Here is a 26448-nt window from a genome sequence, read left to right as displayed (position 1 = left end):
TGCACAGTTCTTTTTCTTTTCTTTTCTTTTTTTTTTTCTTTTTCCTTTCCATTGGAGATGGAATTCATTGCCTTAGGTCTTTTTAATAGTGTATTGTTATTGTTGGGCTGGCTCTATGCTTGAAAACCAGTTTATTTATAACCTGTTAAAAGTGCTATATTTTGTTTGCAGTTAGGAATATGCAGACTTCAGTGATCTCCTAGCTTGTAAGCAAACTGAGATGCATTATCCCTTTTCTACAAGTGATGAGGAATATGAAGATATGAAACGAGTCCTACACTGAAATGATGGTTTCATGGTTTTTATAACTTGCTTCGGTTTTGAGGAATCAACAGTCCTTAAGCTTTAATAATGTCACCTTTAACTTGATCAGGGTTAAAAGTGGGCCAGAGGGACAATAAATAGTTAAGGTAGCATGACTGAAAAAAAATAATTATTTGGAACTAATGTAGTGTTAGCGTTGATCACTTATTCTACTTTTTTCTCCCTAAAAATGGTTGTCTTGGATCACAGCAAATGGATACTGCATCTCTCGTTCTTGTAGTTCTTAGGTTATCAGAAGTTAAGAATAAACATACTGTATCTCAGTCTCCTGTATTAAATGTATCTGTTAAGCCCTGCTGGCTGGCACATCAGTCCACCAAACAGATGTGAAATCAGATATAAGAAAAATATATTTTGTTCTGCATGTAAATGCAAAGTTTATATAAACAGAGTGTCATACTAGCAGTTGAAGGGGGAAACAGGACTGCTATAGCAAGAATGACACAATTAGCAAATTTCTATAGCCAACAGTATGTGCTTGTTCAGAGATGGTTTAGCAAAGATCATAGCTGTAAAGACCTTTTATCCACTTAGCATAGTTTTTTTTCTTTTTTTCTTTCTTTTTTTTTTCCCCCTCCCCTCTCCTTAACGTACCTTCCTGTGACTTTTATACATTCAGTGCAATGCTGATACATTCAGAAGTCCTGGTCTTGCAAAATGAGATGCAATCTCAAGTTAACCACAACAAATCAGGGAATGTTTTTGATTGTTTTTCACGTATAGTTTGAGTACTTGAAGTTGTGTTTAAAGACGCAAGTACTTTGAAGACTTTGTGTATTTACAATGTAGAAGTGTGCATGATATGGATAATTTTTGAAGCAAAATGTAGAATCAACATGATTTATTTATTATTCTTGCAGCTGACAGCAACCTGCTCTCTTACAGAACTCCTCTAAGTAGCAGTCAGAAGGAATTCAAAGTAGTCTACAGGTCTAGGTTCACTCTAATTGCTGCACCTTTATCCGGATACAATTTTTTGCTGAAGTCATACATACCTAATTACATGGATCAAAATCTGGGAAGAGAGACCTGAAGTTGTGCAGTATCACTATTCCTTTTCACTTTTCATCATTCCATGTGTGTTCCTTTATGTCCTGCTCTTTGTCTGTTTGATTTGGGGGGGTTTGGTTTCTCTCTCTCTTTTTTTTTTTTTTTTTTTTTTTTTTTTTTTTTTTTTTTTTTTTTTTTTGGTAAAACAATGTCCACATTAAGTATCCACTTATTTTCCTTATCTTGTTAAAACTGGCAAATGAACAATTTGAAAAAACAGCGTTGTCATGTTGGTTTTAGTCTTTATTTATTACAAGACTTGATTAAGAAATATTTGAAAGAAATCTGAAGTGACAGATTACTGAGCTGAATGCTTTTCTAGGCACTTTGTATAGCTGAACTTTGAGCACTGAGATACTTACCACGCTAAGGGAAAGAGTGACTTATTAAGATACTTGTTAAATAGCAAAAAGGTGTGAAGGGCTAAAACTAGAGCTGATTACACAAAAACATTCCAGAAAGTTCAAATTTTAGCCTAAAGACAACCGTGTAAATACGACAAATAAATCAATTTTTTTTCAAGTTTTTAGGTGCAATGCTGTTCTGGATGATTTCTAATTCAAAAAAGTAACAGATCTGAAATTAACGCAAAGTAATGTGTAACCTGAATTTCAGCTACAGTTGTGAAACCAGATCTGTGTCTTCATTCCACCACCTGTAAGATGAAGATAGCATTTGCCTCCTGTCTCAGAGGTGTAATAAATTACTTAAGTTTCAGACATATCCGATAGTCCATTTACAGCACAGCTGTTTCCTAAACCAGAGGCTGCTGCAGCTCAGTGAGTGGAAAGGGCTGGCTGTCATTCGTCTGGACCTGTCCAGCCGTAGCCCTTCTTATGCCAGGGCTGTATGTTTCAGGGTTGACAAGCCCATAGTAAAGTGTTTGCAAAACAAGCTGAAGGGAAAAAAACCCACCTCTTACAGCCACCCTGTGTCAGTAACTAAGGTTAGAGGTGCATCAACAGGCATCAAAAACGTTGCTTTTGTAGGGACCATACCGTGTGATGAAAACGGTCAGTGCAACAACATTGTTTGTACTTTAACTGGCACCACAAGCCTGGCACGGACCCAGAAATAGCTGAGCGGACCATCGGGCTCGAGCGTCTGCGATTTCAACTGACAATGCAAGAGACTGACTGTGAAAGTCCACACGCCCCTAGTCACTGCCAGCCGCCACAGCCTCTCGTAAGGACCTGATACCCCATTTAAAGAGGAAAAGCTGCCACAGAAACAGCGCAGGTAGGGACCAAGGGCCTTGCTGACATCCAAGATGCTGGCACAGCAGGCAAAATTATTAGGTCATGTTTGCTTATAGTAGGAAATGGATTTTGTCTCCTACAATAGAAGAAAACAAAATTCCCACAAATCTGAGGCAAAAGAGATGCAAGGACAAGTAACAAATACTCCATTTTATAAAGACCTTTACACTTAAAAATTATTGCATGCTACTGGAATTATCACTTTAATCATTTCACGTCTAAGGACAATAATCCTTATTACTTGTTGCCAGTTCATTATGTAAATCTGGGAGAGAATCATAAAATTTCTACATAAACCAAAAAAAAAAAAAGCCCAGAGAATTTTTTTGTGAGGAGCTAGTGCTGTAGAAGGGCTTTAACCACGTAAGGTTTTAAAAGTTCCTACCCTCTTGCAGCTTCTCAGGGCTGAAAGCAATGAGGTGTTTACAGCTCTCTCCTTGGCGTGGCAGAAGTGCACAGTTCTAGGCTAAAGGATTATGAAATACCTGAACTTACTCAAGTTGCCAGTTTCAATACTTTGACATTTCCTGTCCTTGTGCAATTGCGGTAAAGATGAAAATTCTTCTGAGTCAGACTGTCAGTTAAATAAATAACAAGATGGCTGAAACCAAACATACAAGGCCTCGTCAGTTAAATCCCAGATTAAAATGGACTTAGGAACAAAGTGGATGCTATCTGAGTACAAATGCGGTTTTATTACAGGCACCACTTTTTTATTAAAAACATACCTACTCCTTGATAACCTGTACAGAACATGAATAAAATCTGTTCGGAAGAACCCTTCTTAATACCCAGAATCAAAATTAGCTTCAAGGATTAACTTTTCCTTTTATAGAGCATTCAACTTTGAAAAATACAATTTATGCTAACCATCCTTGGCAGATTATCTTGCATTTAAACCTGTTCTGGGATGAGTTAGGGGCTCTGGAATTTTTGGTATGAAATGCAAAGTTAATGTCTTTTGATAAAAAGAACAGTCTAAACATATCTATGAAAGCATCTTTTTGATTTAAGCAGAAGAAATAATTATATTTGAATGCTAGCGACTGATCTATGACAGTATCCACTCTGCACTGACACTTAACTACGTAAAAGGTGCAGAGGAATCTATAATAAAAAAAAAATAATCTGTGAAAATGCCTGTACCTGTTTCTAGTAGCATAAAGGTAGGTACTTACTCAGCAAGAGGGGACCAACCGTGCTACAAAAAGCCCCCAGCCCTCCTCTGTCCTCTCAGCTGGAAAACAAGTAGCAATAACTTCATAAACTTCGCCTTTGCAACACCAACCCCATGAGAACATTTGCCTTTATTTTAAATAAGGCGTTTCAGCAGTAACTCCGCACACACCAGTAAGCGCCCAGTTCACTGCACATATGACACGTACGCCGCTGTCCCCCCAGCCCGGCCCTTGCTCACCGGAGGCACGCGTCCCAGGCTTCTCGCCCCGGGCAGACAGGCTTCCACCTTTGTAGCCCCTTTTCCCTACCCTCCCGCCCCGTTACTGGTAGCAGTTCATACTGGGTGAGCAGACTGAGGGAGACAGACAGGGCAGAAATTCCACGGGGAAAAATGACCGCCCCAAAGCCGTGTTTGCTGAGCAGGACTGAGCCTGCCCAGGTGCCGTCCCGCTGAGGCTGAGCTCTGCTGCTGTCCGAGTGAAAACCCTGATGCTCCTGAACTCTCCAGCCTAAACTGCTTTTTGGTGAGGCCACCTCATCGAAGGGCTCTTGCTCAGCTGCCTGGTTTTGTTTTGGGATTTCTCCTTGTAGAAGGCGATACACTGCACACTCTTCTTTCCTTTATGCTCCCACAGCAAACCATTAGTGAAGGTCCTTAATCTCCCTGCTTTTTCTTCAGCCATCTTCTGAAAAGCTGTCAAGGCTTTTTTTAAAAGACATCATCTATCTTGGTGTTTTGGTTTTTTTTTTTTGTTTTAAGTGCTGAATTTAATAATTGCTGAGTTCAAACAGTTCGATAACTTCAAAAAGCTTTGGCTACAGAGCCTGCTACTGGTGTGTGTGAGTATACGTACATAGACTTTTTATGTATTATCTATATATACTTTTTTATATGTATGTTTGTGTGTGCGTGTGACAGATCACGTAGTTTCCATAGACACATAGCAAAGGCACTACACCTGGGATCCCTGTTGTTCCTCGGAAATACCAAGAATTACTCATGTTGGCGATAAGCCCAGCATCACTGAACAGAAACCTGACCCAGGACGCAGGTATCCACAAGCTGCAGTAACGAAAGCCGGAGCAAATTTTTCACAATAACAATCAGCCATTGGAACAGTCTCCCCAGGGAACGGTGGGTTCCCCAGCCCTGGACACTTTTAAGATTGTGCTGGGCCATCTTGTCTAGTCTGTGCTTTTGCCAAGAAAAGTTGGAGCAGATGATCCTTGAGGTCCCTTCCAACCTGGTATTCTACAATTCTATGACTGAAATACCAAAACTGTACCTGGCCCTGCTGGTTGCTTCTAAAAAAACCTTGCAGCTGCTTGGCAGAGGTTGCGTAACCTTGGCAGTGATGACAGCAGTACTGGCTGCTGTACCCAAATGACAGTGACGTTGAATATGATCCATGCATTGTCTCTTCTAGAGTTAAACAACATTGCTTTGCCTCCCTAGAATGATTTACTGAACTCTGCTAACTGGCAGAGATAAAGTTCCTATTCTGTGTCTCTGGATAGCAGGAGCAGAGCAGCCTTCAGGCATCTTGCACTGTCTCTACCAACGTGTCTGGGAACCACCGTGTGCACAAACAAAACACCAGCTCATCCTACAACTCCACCTGTGGCACTGTCGGCACCAAGCACGGCCCCTGTGGCTCCAGCATCACCGACAAAGCACTAAGGAAGTTGTTCCTTACCTCCACACCCTGGGTGCTGCAGGATGAAGGGAACAGTGAGAGATGAAAACTGTCCGGAATATTGCAGCTTCTACCTGTCCTCTGTTTCTCACCACATTGCTACACCGCTGTTCAACCACAGACCTGAAACTGTACCGTGCTTGACTAACATGAGATAAACATCTTTTTTTAAAAATTTTTTTTTTCTTTTCTTTTTTGAATTGAAGCAGCCCATAAAGAGAGCATGCAGGGAGGGGTTGTGACTGCTTTGTTTTGTGTTTTTTCTATAAAATAGTCAAGGAGAGATAAAGCAAGTAGAATTCAATGCAATGCATAACTCTAAATAAACATTTTGCCTATGTTTAGCCAACAATGAAAGTAAGTAGGTCCAGAGATTTAAAACCCCCAGAAAATAATGGAACGCAGCCCAGTCCTACAAAAACATTGTTGAATTTGGAGCAAATGCCATGCAGAATTTTACCTCAGTGCAATACAGATATTTATTAGCTCTGTCGCTGTTCATAAATCTTAAGAGACAGGGATTGACTGGGCATGTTTTTAAAAGTAAGTATTTGGTGTTTGTTCTTTTTTAATACCTGAAGCAAACCTAGATAGCATCTTTTAAAAATATCATTCAATTAAAATACTTGCCAATACATGCTTTGCACATAATCCATCACAAAAAGGTATTTGCAGAACACAATGAGAAAAGCAGCAAGTTCATTTCTAGTCTGTTCAGGTTTTGTGTTCGTCAGTGACTTTTCCAACCATTAACCATTTCCCGTACAGCAGTAAACAACATGACTCACCTCTTTATCTTCTCCTCTTCCTCCCAGAGAGGGAACTGTGTGGAACACATTGTTTTGGTCATTCCATATACATTTGCTTTGCTGCTGTTTTTTTTAATCTTTTTTGCTTGAGAAGGCAAAGAAATGCATCTCGCAGGTGGAACTGGAGGCTGAGGGTGTTGTATTTAAACTCTTAGGAGTGTCTTCTGCATTCTGGGACTGACCTCTAGGAAAGCCTTGTTTCACACAGAGGAGCATTACTTGATGCTTCTGTTGGGCCAGAGGCATGCAAGCTGTCAAAAATATCATTCCATCATCTTTTAGTCATCCTGGACCCAGGCCGCAGGTCAACTGAAAACACTAAGGCACTCAATATAGACTTTAATGTCAAAACCACTGTGAAATGGGAGAAAATGTTTGATACGATCCTGTCGTATGCTGCTATGTTTTATAAAAGGCAAAGTTTCCTAAGCAAAGTTTGCTGTATCACTGCAGCGTGAACAACTTAAGGCTAGGCGCTGTCAGAATGGGCCAGTCTTCAAACTGACCATCCACGGCAGAATGCGTTAATTGTAGCTTGCAATAGAACTGTGTATGACTAATAAATGAAAACATGCTTCTGTGCTACTGGTTTAGTTGAGCAATCGTAAGCAGGTGTTTCCAAATAATAGTAGTTGTATCATGTTTGTCACTTCATCAAAATAATCTTCTGATCATCAAGAAATCTTGTGACCGGGTTCAGCTTCAGCCCACTGTTCTTCATCCAGCAAGTTGCCTTGCTTGGCGGTATTCCTAGGAGCTGGGTGTTGATGCAGTTACCTCTCCTTAGACCTCAGTATAAGCTGCTGACTTTTCAGCCCATATCCTCCTTCAGTTTAATGAGATCCACATATCACATCTAATGATAAAAGCGATGCTCATTTTACTGCCTTTCCCTTCCTGGCCCCTACCACTCTGAGGTGACTTAGCAGTATCACAGGGGGCACCACGGCAGTTGCTGCAGACATCCAGGAAACAGAGTATGAATTTCTATCCTCAGCTACTGGCAGGAAGCCACTTAGCAGTGCTACTAAAAAAAAATACGCAGAAAAAGAAATACAGTTTGTAAGTTTTACCATAAAGGTCCTACCAAGTGCAGAAAACTATTTTCTGCTGTATGAGTTGGTCACCTGCCTTTGGCCGAGGACTGGGAAGAGTTCGTACCAGCAACTGTGGGCTAATGCCTAGTAGGAAGAGTGGGTTTCTTTAGCATTAGTCTGACAGTTCGGTGTTTGAAAGCAGAAGGAAGTGCTCCTGCAAATGAGGTGCTGGCTATATCCATGGGAAGCAGTCCTTACGTTTCCTGAATCTTAGGCCATGCTGAAACCCCTTGATTTGTGATTCCATTGGAGTATCTGCTGTTTGCTGGTAGGTGGAAGATACCCGACACTGAAGCTGTTTGAAACCTCGCATCCGTTGTGCTTCCCCTAATTCATTGTGCTTGGGACTCGGGACTAATGAAGCCATTTACCATTCCGGAGAGCAGCTTCAGGCAGAATGCAGCAGCTTCAGGGGAAGCAATGGAAAAACAATCCCAGCACAGACCTTCCAGCCCGGACTGACACTGCTGAGCTTTTGATCCCTGCCACAGAAGAGCATCAAAATGAAGTATGCTGATGAACGAAGAGTAACAGTGGGCAATTCAAAATATAACACATTGAAAAATGTATACAGTGACGACGTACCAGACCTTCCATTCACCCTTTAGCAAGCAAGGTGCTACTTTCCTTTAGTGAGTTCAGAATATTACAGTCCATACATCTTTGTTGCATCAGGAAGGTGAATATTCCTTACTGGTTGGGAGCTAAAAAGTCAGAGCGAAAGCACAGACTGCTTGATCGTGGCTAACGACAGAGTCCTCACCTGAAGATGAGGTCCACGCTGTGACTGGTGTCGGTGCTCGACCAAAGATCACTATGAAAATCTTAGTGTTTTCATTGCTGCAAGGAATCAGAGAAGCTGACTGCATATTGCACAGTACGCCCTTTGTGCAATGTATCTAACATCAGGCGAAGCTCAGTTGTGGGTGAAATTTCACTGAAAGTTTCAGTGAGTGAGGCCTTGAGAGATGAATCTACAGTCAGAGGGATTGTTCACTTTCTGCAAAGTATAATTTATGCTAATTTTCATGGCATTGCTTGCTTCAAAGATGCTAAGACTGCCAAAATATTTGAAAAGGACAGAACTGGAAGAAGAGGCGTTATATGCATGAAATAGAACAAGAATCTTTTTTATTCTATACAAAGAATGACTGAATTTTTACACTTAGGTTTTGATGTGCAGTATGTAAATAGCGTAACTGTTTATACTGAATTTTATCTGAGTTGAGAAATTTATCTGAGAAAGTCACTTTAAAAAAATGCATTCTTCATCTATGATTTTAACTTGGGCAGACTTTTATAAAGGATGTCTATTTTTAAGATAATGTAAGTTCTCCATGTTGAGGAACAGGTGGTTCTGTCTCCTTGCATATTAATTCGCAAATATAAAACAATGTCATTTCCTTAAAGGAGGTAATAGCAGAGCTACAAACTGTCTATTTTCAGAAGAGCTGGGAACAATAGCTTTAGAAAGAATATTCACTGTGAGGTACATAGATATGAATCTTCTTGACAAGCATCTCCGTTGGAGAAGAAGGGCTGTCAGAAGACCTCCCATCTCCACATACCAGAATGGGTCATGGGGAAGAAGCTCTTGCAAAAGGGAGGTAGAAGTATGCCCCCAAAACCCACAGGCATATAAACATATAAACATGGAGCTAGCACAGAGAATGGTAAATATGAGTCAAGTACATGTTATGTCTGACTTCACCGGTTTTGCAGAAAAGCAGCAATTCTATGGCAGGCAGCACTGGAAAGCAGACTTAGCTCATTGCTCTATCCTCAAAGCCCCTGACACAGAAATTCCCCCCAAAGATCAATAAAAAGCAAAAAGATAAAGGGCTCTCCTTCGTAAAAAGCAGAGCGCTGTGCCAAGGGAGCCTACTCCAACCCCAGCTTCTTAACACAGGAAACATCGATCTCTTTAAACATGGACATCTCAAGTCAGGCAAACATTTGACCAATCATTTGAAGAAGGAATTGACTGTCACAGTAACTCCTGTACTGCTGTGCGGCCAATACAATATTGCTGTTTCTTAAGTGACCTTCAAGGACTTGTGCTTTAGATTCGACATAAACTTCAGATCAGCTTTGTTCTGATGAAAAAACTGTTTCCTAAGGACCTCCTGTTTTAAAACTTGTCAAAGAAGCAGTGATGCAGTTTTATACTGTCAGCACCTTCCCCCTGCCCCAAATCCTCACTAAATCATTCAGCTGCTACGAGCAGCAGACTTGACATGAAAACCAAATTAAAGTCAAGATACTTGCACAAGGGAGACCATTTTTTTCACCAGCAAGTTTCTTATAGAAGCAAAAACGTGGCTGGTAAAAGCTAGTAAAGAGAAGCTTTCCATGCACAACTCAAAATGCCCAGGATTCAGAGCTCCTCCCTGCTGTGTTTCTTGTGCACCGAGATTTTCTTACACCATTTCGACTAAGTAGGTACTTGGAAAAAGCGATGCTTCCTTCTCAACTGCTATCAGTATGAATTCAAACAAACATTTAGAGGTAACTGAGATTAAATCCATGAATCTTTAAAGTTTTGTTGTTTGGGTTTTGCCAGTCGTTCCCCTTTATGTTGCAGCTTGCTTAGTAAATGTTGCGAACGCAAGAGAAAAGCACACATGATTGAAAAATGAATTACACAGATGTAAGTATTCAAAAAGCCACGGTTGGAAAAACAGTATTTTTCAGAGTTATGGTTGGTTTGAGAGGGTTTTTGCCATGTTATTACACTAGATTAATGTTTTATGCATCACCTTTAAAATTTTAAATTATTTGGTTTCTCACTGACTTGAAAGAGAAGGAAAAATAATTCTAAAGTGTCAGTAATTTTCTGCACCAAAGTTTGCAACAAACAGGACATCAAAGAAGAAAAAGTTACGACACTGCTGAGGCTCCGGAGTGCATTCCATTTTCTGGGGCGGATTTGGCTTGGTGCAGGGCAGCTTGAATTCTGAAATGTGTTCTTGTTTCCATGGAGTAATTCTTGTAGTTTTGTCTAAAACAAAAGCAGATCCACTCTGATGAATATATATATATATTTAAAACATTTTCGAGTTATCTTTATATTATTGTTATAAGCAAAACAACTGTAGACAGCAAAAAAGCCTTTCTTCACAAGCTCCTTTGTTGCCTACTCTAAAATACAAGGCATGTGTTCCTAGCCAAACAATGCAGCTCTTTGTTCTTTATTTGTAGTTCACTGTCTGGCAATTACCAGAAAAATATAGCTTAATAAGAAATTGAATCTGGCCCACTCACAAAATATTGAGTCCATATTAAATATCTATAAATCTACTTAGTTTACATTCAGAAATTGGACTATTTTTCCCTGCTCTCAAAGTATAACTGACAAATTTGAATACAAACATTTTAAGGATTTTTTTTAAAAAAATATTTCAATAAGATGAGCCTATCTTAATTCAGCAGATGGATTCCAAGGAAGCGGATAAGGGGGGCGGGGAGGGAAAGAGGGCAGCCTTTCCTGACCCAGAAGAGGGAAATACCCCATCTGCATCCTATGGCTGGCAATGATGGGTACTCTGTGTAGAAAATAAGGCCAGACAATCTGCTGCCCTAGAAACTTGGAAAGAGAAAGGGGCTAGACATGAGACTGCACCAGCTTCCAAGAAGCAGTTCACCAGCCTGGGGAAGACTGACAGGGCTTCCTCCCCAAACATCTCCTGGCTGGCTCGGCAGTGTCATCTGCCTAGAGTTTCCAGTGGCTATGTCATGCTCTAAAGAACTTACAGAACTCTAAACGAGTTACAGAAACATTAAAAGAATCTGTATTTTCACGGAAAAGCTAAAATATATATAAAAAAATTTTGCCTCTAGGACCACATAGGAAGTGAAGATCCTATTTCATCGGAATTAACATGTCAGCTCCTGCAGGACGGATACAGAATCCAAATACCAAACCCGATTAGACACACTGATTTTCTTTTAGAAGATATTTGTCATCTTTACAGAAACGTAACATTAAGTACTAAACAGTCTGTATACCTTAAAAGCATTTCAGTTCAAAATTTGTAATTCCCATCACGCATGGAAGCAGGTACCTGTCACTATGGCAGTGGCAGTCTCTTTGGGAGAACAAGGAATTCCACACCCATCCTACCCAAGCTTGTAATTTTATGTATGCAACACCCAAGAGGCTGACTGTAACAAGGGTGATCGGGTTCTGCTGTATGCTGATCTGAAACCCTTTGGAGTTTTTTTTCTTTAGATTAAGTAGATTTTTATCATGCAGATATTGTATTTCTCATCAGTAGGCTGATATTCTTGCTTGTACCTTAAAAGTTGTACAAAGAGAAATATTTCCACGCATGACCAAGCCAAAACCGTTTCTCATCTCATTCCACTCTTTCTCCCAGAGTCGAAACATTCAAACCAGCAGCAGCATGTGGATTTAGGTCAAGCAAATCAAGCGTCACGCACAAGCCAAGTGCTCGCCTGCGCTCCTGCCAATTGCACACATCATTCTGTAGCCCTGACAGCCAGCGCAGACAATGTGCTCTCCCTCTGGTGGCTGCAAAGACATTCAGCATTTGTAGCTGAAAGCTTATAACCCCCCGAGCATTTTAATGCAGCGTAACAGCTACAGGTGGAAAAGTAAGGACTGCACTTTTGTTTTATGACTGATTGAAAAGAGGGGTGGTGGTGTGTGCGGTGGGGTTTTTTTGTGTATCATTACGGTTTCCATGAGTTCCCTGAGCACAGCAGGCCTGAGTATTAGCTTTTCATAAACTGAGTAACAATTTTTTAAGAGCTGCTGTCTGCTGGTGCACTTATTTAAGCCAAACACCTTCCCTCGAGGGGGCCTGTGACCACACAGAGCTGTCAGGGGAAAGGTGCAACGGCTGAGCAGCAAGTAATACAAGTACCAGCTGGAATGAGCAGCTCTGAGTCATTAATTTCTAGATCTCTTCTTAAGAGAGGTTTGAAGAAAGGAAATGAGGACAGGAGGAGAGGCGTGATTTAAGGAATGTGAAACCAATTGAAACACTTTCCACTGCATTTTGCTAGTGCAATTTTTCTCTTAATATCTTCCACAAGTCTACAGAGAACCAGGCTCACAAGCCTAAGAGATTAAGAATTGCAATATTTTAATTTTTGTGTTGACAGGCTTTTGGCATAATCTTTGGTAGGCTGATTTCACCACTCTGTCTTACATAGTGGACTGACTTGGAGTAAAGCTCAACACACAGACTTCATCTGACCCCTCCAAAACTTTGGGCCAGATGTCAGTTTTGTAGCTGCTCACACCTGCGGCAGTGAACGGTGTGATTCTCTGACTTGGAAAGATGCAGACATCTGGACCCATTCAGGATCCAGGCAGAGAGGTGAACCACCCTGCTGCAGGATGCTTGAAGAGGGCGAGGATTGTTTGGTTTGGATTCCTCCCCTGCCCCTGAAATTTTGGCTCTGCAGAGAATTAAGGGCTCGGACAGAGGCAAACCCCGTATTTAGTAATTTTGTAATTAAGAACATACACAGTCAAGTCCAATTATTCCTGATAAATCTCCTTTGCTAGAAAAATTGATCACACAAAAAAGTAAAAGCAGGTGTTTCAGTTGCCTTTCAGCTGCAGATGAAACAACGCCAAGATACTAAATGCAACCCGAAGCATTACCTTAAATGTATTTCATCACGGAAAGAAAACAGCACTGCTAGCCACCAATCTGAGTAATGCTATTTTAGCCGTAACACAGGGCTTTGATTTAATTTAAGACATCTTTTATGAATAAGTAAATAGACTACAAAGTTTATTACATTTTGTTACACATGGGTTATTTCTTACTGAAGCCTTTGACATCCTATTAACATCTTAAATTTTTTTTTTCTCTTATCAGAATGAATGGGTAAGTCACAGGCTGACTGATCAGATAATGCCTACCACTAGAAAGGCCCAAACCAAAACTAACGCATGCATGCTTCCATGACATTAATGAAATGTTTGTGCTTCCCGCTAACCAGTAAAATACCATAAAATACCCATCAGACATCAGCACAGGCTTTTTACTTGCTTACTTTGCTCTTTCCAGTAGTTTTGTCGCTTCTTCTCTTCTATCCTGGTCTAGATAAAGTATCGCCAGCTCCAGCAAGGCATTTGGAATTAGATAATGGTCATATTTTATCTTCTTCTCACTGCATTGGAAAAGAAATAGCTTCAAGATCTTAAAATTATATGTTTCCCTCATTTAACAGCCCCAAACACAAATAAATAGGAGATTAGCTAAGATCAGAAGGAGCAATCAATCTCTGTTGCGACACTTGTCATGTTCTCTTCCAAAAGCTACCTTCCAGGTTATGCAAAATACACATTAAATAACCATCCTACACAACATGTTATTTCTCAGTATTACAAAACATTGCCTTTGTTAACACGGAAGTAGTAGAAAAGATGACAACATTATGAGCTCTATCCACGTGAATTGACAAAAAGAGATGCCATTCATTGCATGATGTATAGAAGTTCCAAGTATAATCATGCTGCCACCTGTCTCTGCAGACTGCATTTGGCTTTTTGGGTACAGCTTCTTCGTGTCTGGTAAGAGGAAGGGGATGAAAAGAGAGAAGTGGTATTTCAAAAATTGTATGCACCTATAGTCCCCCAAGAAGAAGATACCTCAGTTAACAGTGCAGATACGCAATTCTTCTTCCATACGTGGCTAACACCACTGGCAATTAAAATGGCAATTCCTTGATATCAAAGCAACTGAAATAAATACTAAAGACACTGCAGTCCTCTCCCTTCTATTCATATCACAGTTGCATCTCGTCTTACTTGAAAGGAAGAGTTAGTAAGAAATTCAAGAGTTCTCGCATATGCCAGGTACAAAAACTTACTTTAAATAAATGTAATTAAAATGGTCTTCCGCTTCAGAGATCTTGCCCAAATGCTTGAGGCATAAGCCCTTTAACAGTTTTATCACACACTGGTCATCTGCTAGTAATTCTGTAGCTGCAAGATGAAGTAAACGGCACACTTTAGAGCAGCAGAGACTTCCCTACCTATAGGGAAACTTTTACATAGGTAGATGTGAGCACAATTCATTTTTTGGAACACAGTACACAAACCTCTTAATCTTATGCCTTTATTGCCCTTTAGTATGTATAGTTCTTCTCTCTCCCTGACTTCTCGTCACGTGACCTATTTGTATGCAAGTGTTTTATCACTTCTTCACCTTTGCTTGGCTGGACAAAAACATGCCAAGCTTTGCTACCTGCACCTCACATCCCCTCATCTTCTTAACATACCTTCTTTTCACCTCTTTTGAGTTTATACTTATGAGTGCCCAGAGTCCTACCAGCCTTAGCAGTGCCTAGTTCAAAGTCATTCCTGTCAACACCCTTTCTCCATCAGAAATTTTGTGCATAATACATTTCAAAGAAAACATGTGGCTTTTTCATAGCTGTTCCATAAGGGCAGCTTAGCCTTAAAGTTTACAAGCAAAATCTTCAGCTTGCTTGCTCATTGCCAATTCATGAAATACTAACTAAAAAGAATTTCTGCCAAATGCGTGATACGATGTCTTGGGATATTAAATGTCACCCTGTTTTCACTACTCTAAACCTCACCTGGATCTTCCAGCTGTTCAAATGCTGACACATACTGCATGAAACAGCTGTTTCCCTTTGGACTATGCAGTTGGAGGCCTTGGTCCTACAACTGGAGTCACTTTTACTGCTAAGTCCCACGCAGGCCCCTACATACATGTGTCACCAAAGCAAATCCCAGGGAAGATGCCCAAAGACTATGCGGCAAACTGACTTAGAGGGAAGAGGACAAAAGTTGACACACTATGTATGTGCACAGTGAGATGACTCAGGGCCACAGAAGAATTATTTCATAAGAATAAAATGAAGAGCAGATCAGTTGTCTCCTCTGGACTTCTGTCCCAAGAACGCGTTCACATGCGTGTATTTCCTCTACTTGTAACATATTTTATGAACTGCCCTGGATTGTATAACCAAACATTTAGGGACCTATCCTCGACAGAAATCTGATAGGCGTAACTGTACTTCTAGATGTTACTTCAACTAACAGACTTCCTTTTACACCACACATCGTCAGATTCATAATCTTACAGTGTTAGATTCTTGCATGTAACGGTAATACAGAGAAAATACAATAGTTTAGCTCTAAGCACTGTCATGGAAGCTCAAGGAAAGTATGACGCCTGGAAACAGCAAGTCACTATTTGGAACAGGTAATACTTTAGATTGTTGGTGTGTTTAACATATATCTCACTTTTCGATTACATGTGCTCATAGTGTTTTATAAACATGAATCAGCTTCTACAAATCTCTGAACGAAGCCAGCCTTATCCACAATTTACCAACTAAGAAAAAAAGAGAACAGAGAAATAATTCACTTATTCAAAATAATGTAACACAATGGGTGATGAAGAAGGTGAAAGGGTCAAAAGCCTTCTAAGGTGTCACCTGCACTGAAAATACTTTTCTATTCTCTTTTTCCATTAATTAAAAAAGAGATAGCTTTAGCCAGTCTTTCAAGCAACTCTTTCAACTCTTGTGTAACTCAATGAGCATAGGAAGACCAAGGTCCTCGAAAAGACTGCAATGCAGTGACTTAGCCCATATTCCTTTGTTAACAGGGGCTTGATTCTTTTGCAGAAAGGTAGTATATAATAACAAGATCAAATATTTAGTAAGGGAAAACTTTGTGAGAAAAACTGTGCAGACTGGTTGCACTCCCATAGGAGCTGGGAAAGACTGGCAAGAAATAAACATCGATTCAACCTTCTCAGGGATGGCTAATTAACAGACTGACAGTGATAGCAGAGCCTGTTCCAGTTCAATACTATCTTATGCTCATTCACAGTGCAAAGAAAGCCCATCCCTGATGTCCCAGCTTTCTACTGTTGATGTCCCAGCACACTGTTGACACACAAATACCACTCAGCCCAAGGTCACAAGGACAGAAGTTTTAAAACACAAGACTGACCATTCTATATATATCCTTCAAACCCACAATATATCTGAGAATAACAAAGCTTCATGATCCAAGTAACCAAGCCAATGCATATGCTGATTTTGAGCTACCAAAATAAACAGTCTTTTAATACATGTCACAAACTATTACTAATACACGTGTGTGGATGGAAAATCACTTGCTAGAATTGTAAGTTCTTGCTATATTAAAAAGGAAAAATATTCCTATCTGCATAAACAGTTCATGGTTTCATTATCTATGTTCCTCCTACGATCAGATTAACTTTACTAATGAGTGTCTCTATTCATAGATAATATCTTTAGCTATTGCACTGTAAAATACCTGTTTAAACCCTATCACTGATTACCTCTACTTCTTGCCAGTGCTTCTTCTGCTTCAATTAAAGTCTCCAACATGCCTTCTGTTAAGTTGGGACATTTTCCAATTACAGCATAGCCATTCCAGATATACATCATTTCCTAGGGTCAGGAAGAAATGACAGCATCATTAGTTACAATACTGGATAAATGTGGTTATCAAATACTTTAGTTTATCTCTGTATGATGAAAAAGGTACAGACTCCTTAAATAAACAGTCAGTTTGTCAAAACATATTTTCATTGCAACTGAAAACCTGTTACAATGGTTTTCAGAACAAATTAGCCCTGGAAGACAACTAAAGAGCCAATTACTACACACAATGCAAGGAAGATTGCTTGCACAGAACGCAAACACAATCTCAGTTATAAATCAAGGCAAGTGCCAATAAACCAGACTTAGAACATTCATGGCACATGGCTAACTGTCCCTTGATTAAGGTCTCCTCTTGTTTTCCAGTTCTATCCTACCAGAGCAGTAATAACTATAATTAACTACAATGTATTGCTTCCGTAGAAAAAATATGAGCACTCAGGTAACAAAACAAAACAAAAAGAAAACCAAACCCCCTACACTTTAAGCCAAACTTCACACAAACCAACAGAATTTTAGAACCAAACTGTAAACCCCTTAAATTTCTCAGGTTTGTCTGATGTTCCCATAGGAAGTAACGTCTTTCTTATTCAACTGTTCATAAAGTAAATTTTATTAAAAGGTATTGGTTTAATTCCTTTTTATTATTAGGGTTCTCTCAGAGTATATCACCAGACAAAATGTGACCATTGCCACTAGCAATCACACAGTTAAAGATGGAAACACTACATAGACTTACAGCTGGTCCTCATGACAAGTTATTCCATTTATTTATATAGCCTAGTCTGTACTTGGTAATTTAATGCTTTTCGATAAAATTTCTGGATGGAATAACTGACTTCTGGAACTGCAGTACAAAAAGCTGTCAGGTTAGAATAGATGCAACAGCATGTTGTCCCCAGTCACCGTTGCTTTCACCGCCTGCTCTCGGTTGATTGGAAAACCTGGGCAGAACTCCTGTACTTTCAAGACCATGTTAACAAATCTGCGCAAAGAGAAGTATTCAAACCACATTTATTCCAGGCTAAATCCCTGAGCTAAGGCTTGCTGGAGGACTCGCTCCTCCCAGCAAGTATCTTTACAACGAAAAGGAAGATCCTAGGGATGAGATTCTGCATCCAGCCCCGCACCCTCGGAGTGCTTTTCACTGCTGAGCTGCGGCATCTGCTGCCTCAGGAACGCAACTGCAGCGGGACCCAAGGACGCCGCGCCCGGCCCTCCAAGGACAGAAACCTTCTGCTAAAACCCCACCAGAACAGCCCAGCCAAACCCCAGGCGTGTTACGCTCTACAGTCTCTGAAACCTGAAAGGCAAATCAAAGTAACCTAATTATTTCTGTCATTTCAGTCTTAAGACTTAGTGGAAAGCGGTCCCCAGCGAATACTCACGCTGCGCTGTAACAACTATATCTCTTCGAGCAGCGTTGTGTCACATACTCAGCTGGTGGGCTGAGAAATGACTACTCGCTGGTGTCTCCAAGAGGCTCTCCTTGTTCAGGCGTTTTCTTAAAAGAGTTTTTACTAATTATCCAACTGTTTCTCAAACACAACATCTCAAAGCACTGCAAATGCTAACACCACTGCACTTGGCAAACCTCTGGACCCCAAATGCTTTCATGTTCTTTGAGGTGTTCTCTGCAGACAGATTTTTGTAAGTGCACCACGAGTGAGGCAACGGGTGCCTTATGCAGCTGTTCTCATCTGGCCACAGGGAACTGGCCAGCATTACAGGCAAAAAAGAGAAGAAAAAAAAAAAAACAAAAAACAAAAACGAATCAAAGCATGCAATGGTTTTCTGGAGTGGCTAAAGGATTTGTTTGTTTCAACCGGCACCCATGAGTTGCTCCGGAGAGCACCAAATTGCAAGCATTCAGGGGCACATTCAATAGATGCTTACATGCAGTCCCCAATTCCTGTATTGTTTCCTTGATTGCCCCCTCCCCCCTGTAACTTGTACCTTGAAATCTTCTTTTAGTAGTCTCAGTAAATGACACATGACAGAAGAGACCTAGGGCAAAGTTCCTCCAAAGGGAATCAAAAGAAAGCTGTTAGGAGCATGCTAGTCTGTAACCGGAATAATGAGTTACACATGCAACACATTTACGTGTCACAAACAACTGGCTTAGTTCCCTGTGGCTGGTGCATGCCCCAGTTTTACAGCATTCCTCGCATTCATTTGGCTTTGCTTTGGGAACATTCCAGTCTCCTGCAGAGGTTTTACCTTAGAAACACTGAAAGATACTATTCCAATTATCTCGAGTTTATTTCCATATATTAAAAAAATGTTAATAAGGGCAGGGAGAGGGGAGATATTTCTAACTTACCAAAGGTGGAACAGGCAAAGGGATGGGGTTTGAAGAAAGATACCGTCGAGCTTTCCGAATTGCAAACTTTTCTGTAGGCAGAGACTTCCCTGCAATTTTCAGTTTCAAACTGGGAACAATCCTGAAAGTTGAAAGGAAAACGTTAAGAATTTTTTCCTCTGTGAACCTCTGGGAAAAAAACCAAACATTAAAACTTAAAAAATATCAAAGAGAATCTAAAAAAGCTGTTACACACTGAGCTATTGCTACCTCTGGGGAAGCTAAGCAATACATATTCACAAAAGCTGTCTTTATGCAGGGCACGCATATCTCTAGGCTTCCTCTTTAATCAAGCAGGAGGAAGAGGGACTCCTCCCCACCCAAGGAGAAAATTAGATGATGCACCTAACTTATAAAGGGCCCATGTCTCATCACAGACTAAGAAAGAGGCAAGCTACCTTGCCTCTCATTCTCCCCAAACCTATTCACTTTGTAATGGATTCCAAATCCAGTGAATTCTGCTTGTAATGATTACATAAGATATGGAAAACCTGAAAAAGTATCAATATAATGTAAGCACATAAAAAAGTGATACTTAGTAGAAAACCTGTAAAACCCAAAGCAATAAATTTTCTTTTCCTCAGCAAGGTTTAGTCATTTTTGAGCTTAAACATTAAAATCAAGTTAAACGCATGGTGTTGATAATGCATATATTCACTTGCACATTTAACTATTCCATATTCCTCTTGGACTCAAACCCCAAGAGTCCAGTCGTACTGATGTCTCCACTAAGGAGGCACACATCTTGTCGCATAATCCATTGAAGGCTTTCATACCTTACATGCCATTTTGATTAAAGAAAACAACTGCAAAAGAATGTGAATATTACATGCAACAGCAGCAGCCACTGTATGGCTGACAGACCTAATATCCTACCCCTAAAGTACTTCCAGGCCAGGAGAAATCTGCTGTCTGAACTCAGGCTCCACTTTGGTCTAAGTGTTTCATTCTGCAATTTCTTATCAATCCAATGCTATTTGCGCAGATCTTCCAAACGGCACAATTAATTATTTTGCCTCTCTTCCCCCAACACTGTGACGTGAAGAGACAGGGAACTGTTGTAACTGGGAGTTAGCAAACATTACCTAAATAATTCAACTTTGCTGTCTCCAAAAGGACTGCAGTCATCTGGTCCAAACATACTGAGATAAGCAGCTTTCATGTAAATATAAGTGGCCTGCAAATGCAATCAAGAATATCTATACAGAAAAATGAATTTACAGCATCACCATTATTGATATAAAACACAAAACAGCAACAAAGAGGAAGAAGTTCCTGCTTTTGCTCATAAACAGACATAATCTTACAAAATTTTAAGCGAGAAATATGTACTTTAGAACATGGAGTGTATTTTTTTTTTTAAATAACTTGTTTACTTTGTATCGGTTTATAGTTTATGTCTAAATTCCAAGAACAAATGTTGTGCTTGTGTAAAGTGAATTTTTATCACTCTCAGGAATACATGCAAGACAACTTATGAAAAAGTCATGCTCAGAGAAAAAAAAACAAACTACTTTATAGTTTATGTGTCCAGTCACAATTTGGCAGCATGTCTCAAATACTAGGTTCTAGAAAGCAGTTGCTGTCCTGGAGGGAAGAGGCACCCAAGAAAGCTGGTTAATATTAAAGGATCACCTCCTCCAAGCTCAGGAGCGAGGCATCCCAACAAAAAGGATGTTGGGAAAAAAAGCCAGGAGGCATGGATGAACAGGGAGCTCCTGGACAAAATCAGACACAAAAAGGAAGCCTACAGAGGGTGGAAGCAAGGACAGGCAGCCTGGGAAGAATACAGAGAAACTGTCCAAGCAGCTGGTGACCAGGTTAGTAAAGCCAGAGCCCTGAGAGAATTAAATCTGGCCAGGGATGTCAAGGGAAAGAAAAGCTTCTACAGGTATGTTGGTGATAAAGGGAAGACTAGGGAGAATGTAGGCCTTCTCCAGAAGGAAACAGGAGACCTGGTTACCCGGGACATGGAGAAGGCTGAGGTACTCAAAGACTTCTTTGCCTTAGTCTTCACCAGCAAGTGCTCCAGCCACACTGCCCAAGGCAAAGGCAGGGACTGGGAGAATGTAGAGCTGCCCACTGTAGGAGATCAGGTTTGAGACCATCTAAGGAACCTGAAGGTGCACAGTCCATGGGAGCCCAGTGAGATCTGGCTGTGGGTCCCGAGGGAACTGGTGGATGAAGCAGCTAAGCCACTATCCATCATATTTGAGAAGTCGTGGCAGTCTGGTGAAGAATCCTGGGCTGCATCAAAAGAAGTGTGACCAGCAGGTCAAGGGAGGTGATTCTGCCCTTCTATTCTGCTCTCTTGAGACTCCACCTGCCGTGCTGCATTCAGCTCTGGGGCCCCAACATAAGAAGGACATGGACCTGTTAGAGTGAGTCCAGAGGAGGCGACAAAGATGATCAGAGGCTGAAGCAGCTCTCCTGTGCAGGCAGGCTGAGAGAGTTGGGGTTGTTCAGCCTGGAGAAAAGAAGGCTCACCTTACAGCCTTTCCAGCACCTAAAGGGGGGCTACAGGAAAGCTGGAGAGGGACATTTTACAAGGGCATGTAGCAATAGGACAAGGGGGAACGGCTTCAAACTGAAAGAGGGGAGATTTAGATGAGATATTAAGAAGAAATTCTTTACTGCGAGGACGGTGAGCCACTGGCACAGGCTGCCCAGAGCAGCTGTGGATGCCCCATCCCTGGCAGTGTTCAAGGCCAGGCTGGATGGGGCTTGGAGCAACCTGGTCTGGTGGACAGTGTTGGAACCTTTTAAGGTCCCTTCCAACCCAAACCATTCTGTGATCCTATGATGATTCTATGAAGGGTTTTATGTTTTCAGATTATGAAAAGTATTGATTTCATAAGGGGTTCCTGAGCAATCATAAATTCAGCAACCCAGGAAAGCAAAGCAGCAGAGGATGTTACAACTCTTGCAACTGCAGAGAATAACAGTTGGTGAGTTCTTGGTTACCACTTTAAGGAGTCTATAGTAACCGTAAGTTTCAGGTGTTTTACAGACTATTTTAAGCTGTGATTATTTATTTACACTGGAATCTAACTGCATATACATGGCCATCTTTCATTTAGGTCACGTAGTTACTAGTTTGCTACTGTCTTGTTGCACTGTAGATTACATTACAGAGAAGATGCATAGGAAGCATCTTCTCCACTTCTCTAAGGCCCCTGCAACATAGTATAAAAATCTACACACAGTTTAAAAGGACACATGTTAATATTAATCCCACAGCATTTCAGAATATTAAAGCTTTTAAGCCAGGTGGTGCTCTCCTGGCTGTGGGAGCCACTCAGACTAATGGACCTGCTGAACATGTTGCTGGAATCCCCTGGGAATCCATACTGCGTGGGAGCACAGAGAGAGTTGCTCTCACCTTATGTAGGCTTTTGTTCTACCTGGCCAATACATACAATGTGTAGTAGAAAAAACCAGAGAGATATCCTCCTCACACATAGCCTGATCACATTAAGAAGAAACAAACCTCCAACCAACCACCACCAACCCTGCCCTGGCCAGACTTAATCCCTTCTGACAGATTTCCCTGGGGCTCAGGGGAAGATGAAGGGAGGAAAGCTACCAGGAGGGTTCTAGATGGAAGAGCTTCTCCCTTTCGGATGCATGGGGCAAGGCACCTCTTCTAATTAGATTTATTATCCTGGAGGCACTATCATGGCTAACCTCACTCACCACCAAATGAGCTTGTATCCATAATGTAATGAAAGAAATAGCAACTTGTGCCATTAATTACAATGTGTTGATGACGCAACCAGTCAATACACAGCAGAACACCTTTAACAAGCTGTTCTTCATCTACAAGTCAGGCCCAAAACATTTTTGTTTGCCCACAATCTGTTCAGGTTTGAATGTCTGCAATACACATTGTTCTAGAAGAGCCACAGCAGACCAGGTTTTGTTTTACAATCTTAATCTTCAAAGCTACAAAAAGTCAACTCAATCTGGTTGAAAGTTAATAGACACTACAGGGCCTTCCAGTCTCCTGTTCTGCTTAACTTACCTTTGACCAAGTGTTTTCTTTGCTTAGCAGGTCTGCGTAGAAGAAAGCCATCTTCCACTGGCGCTTGTAGGTGAAGCACCACATGAGCTCCCAGTAACACATGTGATGAAACTGCTTCCAATATTGCTGAGCCTCGCAACATTCTTCATATCTATTAACTGCCTGAACAAAGAGATTTCCAAACACTGCCTTAATCATGTGTAAATGCTCATACACCAGTGCTGTAATAGGCACTGGCACTCCATGATCTGCTGGCACAGCTCCTGCAATTTCCAAATTACTAACAGCCCAGTATTCCCCAAAATCATGTTTGTTGGATTCACACAAAAGATTCTTGGCTCCACAGTCATCCTGGTGTTAAGCAAGCTTACCCCTGCCACAGAGCTCCCCGTTCCTGGAAGCTATATTAAGTTCTAAGCATAGGCAAAATGAAAGTTTGTGTCTAGGGAAATTAGGAAACTAAAGTCAGAGGACAAATGCTCAGCTGACATTTATTGCTGCAGCTCCACAGATTTCAAGGGAGCGACCACGCTGCACACCAGCTGATACTCTGTCTCTGAGTACTTTGGACAGGCATTTTTCACCTCCCTAATTCTCTCAAGTCTTGTATGGCTCTCCACTCAGGCTGAAGGCAAATGATTACCACTGGATGTTATTAAAGCTACAGCTTTCTTCAGGATAGGAAAGACAACGAGAAAACCATGTCATTAATACTGATAGACCAGATTATCATGAGAAATTCAGAAGAGTAGCAAAGTAAGCTGGTCAAACAAGCCAGACAAATTAGTTTTCAAAATTCCTATTTGTAATTCATAAACTATAAATTACATATAAGGCCAAAGCCACAGGAAGCATAAGCCAAAAAAGGAAACATTGCTCCCAGAGGAGTTTTTCTAAAGCTTCTGAAACATAACTTTCCCAAGAGCAAAAGGATTACTTACCGCATCAATATTACCCTTTAGTGTTTCTATCCTGCCTGCAAAAAACAGGAATATGGCTCCCTGTAATAAATAATAATAAAAATACAAGTATTCTATAACAGTTTTCAAGATGACCACACAGTCTAGATCTTTGTTATTTGGCAAGAAAACATTAAACGATCACACCAAACTAAATTATGATTCATTTTACCTTTGGATAGCGAGCCAAGTAAGGCTTAAGTAGTCTTTCTGCCTCCTCAACATTTCCTTTTCCTGTCCCTAGAATGCATAAAAATGCAAGTGATAAAAACAGTAAGAAAAAATAAAAAAGAACAGGAATGCAAGGTACTGATTAACCATTCTCATCTGGCCAATAGGTAAGTTCCTCTTCCTGACAAGTAAGGCATAAATACAGGTTGGTATTGCACTAAGTCAGCAGGTGGGAAGACCTGAACAACATCATGCTTACTGACTTGAAAACTCACTTATGCATAGAAAAACACGTTTTGTAAAATGCTTTAGCAAGAGATAACAGGTAAGTATGTCTCAGCGAGAAGGTATCACCTCCCAAAAAATTGAGGGATGACATATAAACATGAACAAAGTATTAAGGAAGCCATCACTTACAGCCATTATTTTAACCTCCCAAATACTGCACCTGACTACTAAAGACGGATTTAGTTCTCACAATTTCCTTTGCTATCCCCATCGTTTCCCTTCTTATGTGTTAAACAAATCTCCATCTTGAAGATTAAGACACTCCCTTCAGTTATGACCACTACTGTAAAATTACTCGCAAATGAGTGATGTTTAATCTGGTCATGAACAAACAATTCACCAACAAACAGGTGATGGAATCATCTTTTTCCCCTCCGTGTCCCACAAGAACTAATCAAATCCAAGAGTTATTATAAACAATCTTACCTAACACAAAGGTCATGAAAGTATGATAGCAAAGCAACAGCATGGTACACAGCACCGACCTAAAGCTGTATGATGATGCTCCTTCTTGAAGCTGCAGCAGACCATGCTCCTGTGCAAACAGAGGTGAGGAGGGGAAAGTATTGGAAAGGAGTCCAAATTGTGTTTTGCTAGTTTGGTAACTTCTGCAGTGCCTTCTACAGATTGCTCAATCACCAAATTCCCTAAATGCACTGACATACATTGCTTACATAGCAATCAAAGATGAGAATACACATATGAAGTTATCTAACAGTTTTTCATGAAGTTACAGCTTAGCCTGGAAAACATCAGGTGACAGAGCAGCAACCTGGGATGTATTACATGATTAACATAAGAGAAAGTGAGTCAACTTATCACCAACACCCAAGTGCTGCTAAACAGCATTCCAGAAACAAAAACCAGTTTTGAAATGCAAGGCAAATAACACATATCGCCATTGCGCAGTGTATCCGTGTTTGTTGTTATTCACTACATAAGCAAGTTAAAGATACCAAGGAAAAAAAATATCTGCAACTAGCAGGGCAAAAGATGACAGGTCAAAAGGCTGGTTTTTAAGTATGCTAAGAACAAAAGAAGCTTTGCAATGATGTTGGCTCACTACCACCGGTGGAAAAATATGATAAAAAGAGCATTTCTGTTGCCTTTGGGGAGAACTAAAACAAATACAATGCTGTATTCATATTCAGTGAGAACATGACTGATAACCAACCTTAAGGATTCAAGCTCCCGAGACAACAGCATTTAGCAGTCCATTATAGGACTGGTTCCATGGTATCAACAGCAAGAACATAAATATGCAAACATACTATACATGAGATCTGCCTACTAGTAAATATGCACAGTAAGACATCCACTGTGAGCTGGGGAAAATTCTGCCTAAAAGTTAACACTGTAACTGCAATGGAAAGTTACTGGAACATGATGTATGTGACTATAAGGACATCCTTTCAAACCAACTACACTATAAATAGGGGCCCTGAGGAATATCTATCGGAGCCACTGCAGAAGGTATCAGAGAGAGCGCTCAGAGCATGACCTCAAAACAGATTTTCATCTTTTGGGCGTCCTTGCTGACAGAGGGATGTTACACTACCTCACCCTTACCACTTACTGTGTAAACCCAGAAGCCTGTAATTATATTCTAATTTTCATCATACATGTACTTTTTCACTTAACTAGTGTGTTTAAGTGTTTTCACATAAATCAGCTATTTTGTGTGTTTTTTTTTTTTTTAAATCTTACCTTATTACATCAATTACTGTTACAGGGAAAGGTACCATTACACACATATTTGCATGTCAATTAGTACAACAACTAGCCAGGACAAAA

At 40.6% G+C, this 26448-nt stretch overlaps 1 protein-coding gene across 3 annotated transcripts in view; it reads right to left on the bottom strand.

Annotated features, from left to right (window-relative positions):
• Window positions 1-7: 7 nt before the first annotated feature.
• TTC39A (tetratricopeptide repeat domain 39A) overlaps window positions 8-26448 on the bottom strand; it is a 59085-nt gene continuing 32644 nt past the window's right edge. For all 3 annotated transcript variants that reach the window (XM_080406283.1, XM_080406281.1, XM_080406282.1), the window contains exons 9-18: window positions 25081-25189; window positions 24368-24435; window positions 24178-24237; window positions 23237-23398; window positions 20298-20389; window positions 19174-19294; window positions 16748-16859; window positions 14271-14385; window positions 13452-13568; window positions 8-10416 (exon numbers count right to left, since the gene is read on the bottom strand). In XM_080406283.1, the coding sequence (XP_080262409.1) occupies window positions 10296-10416; window positions 13452-13568; window positions 14271-14385; window positions 16748-16859; window positions 19174-19294; window positions 20298-20389; window positions 23237-23398; window positions 24178-24237; window positions 24368-24435; window positions 25081-25189 (1077 nt within the window). In that variant the 3' untranslated portion in view covers window positions 8-10295. The remainder of the gene's footprint in view (window positions 10417-13451; window positions 13569-14270; window positions 14386-16747; window positions 16860-19173; window positions 19295-20297; window positions 20390-23236; window positions 23399-24177; window positions 24238-24367; window positions 24436-25080; window positions 25190-26448) is intronic.

The sequence above is a fragment of the Falco punctatus genome (genome assembly GCF_963210335.1).
Source record: "Falco punctatus genome assembly, chromosome: 11".
Lineage (NCBI taxonomy): Eukaryota > Metazoa > Chordata > Aves > Falconiformes > Falconidae > Falco > Falco punctatus.
Note: the sequence above shows the minus strand (reverse complement) of the source record. Positions and strands in the feature narration are given on the sequence as shown.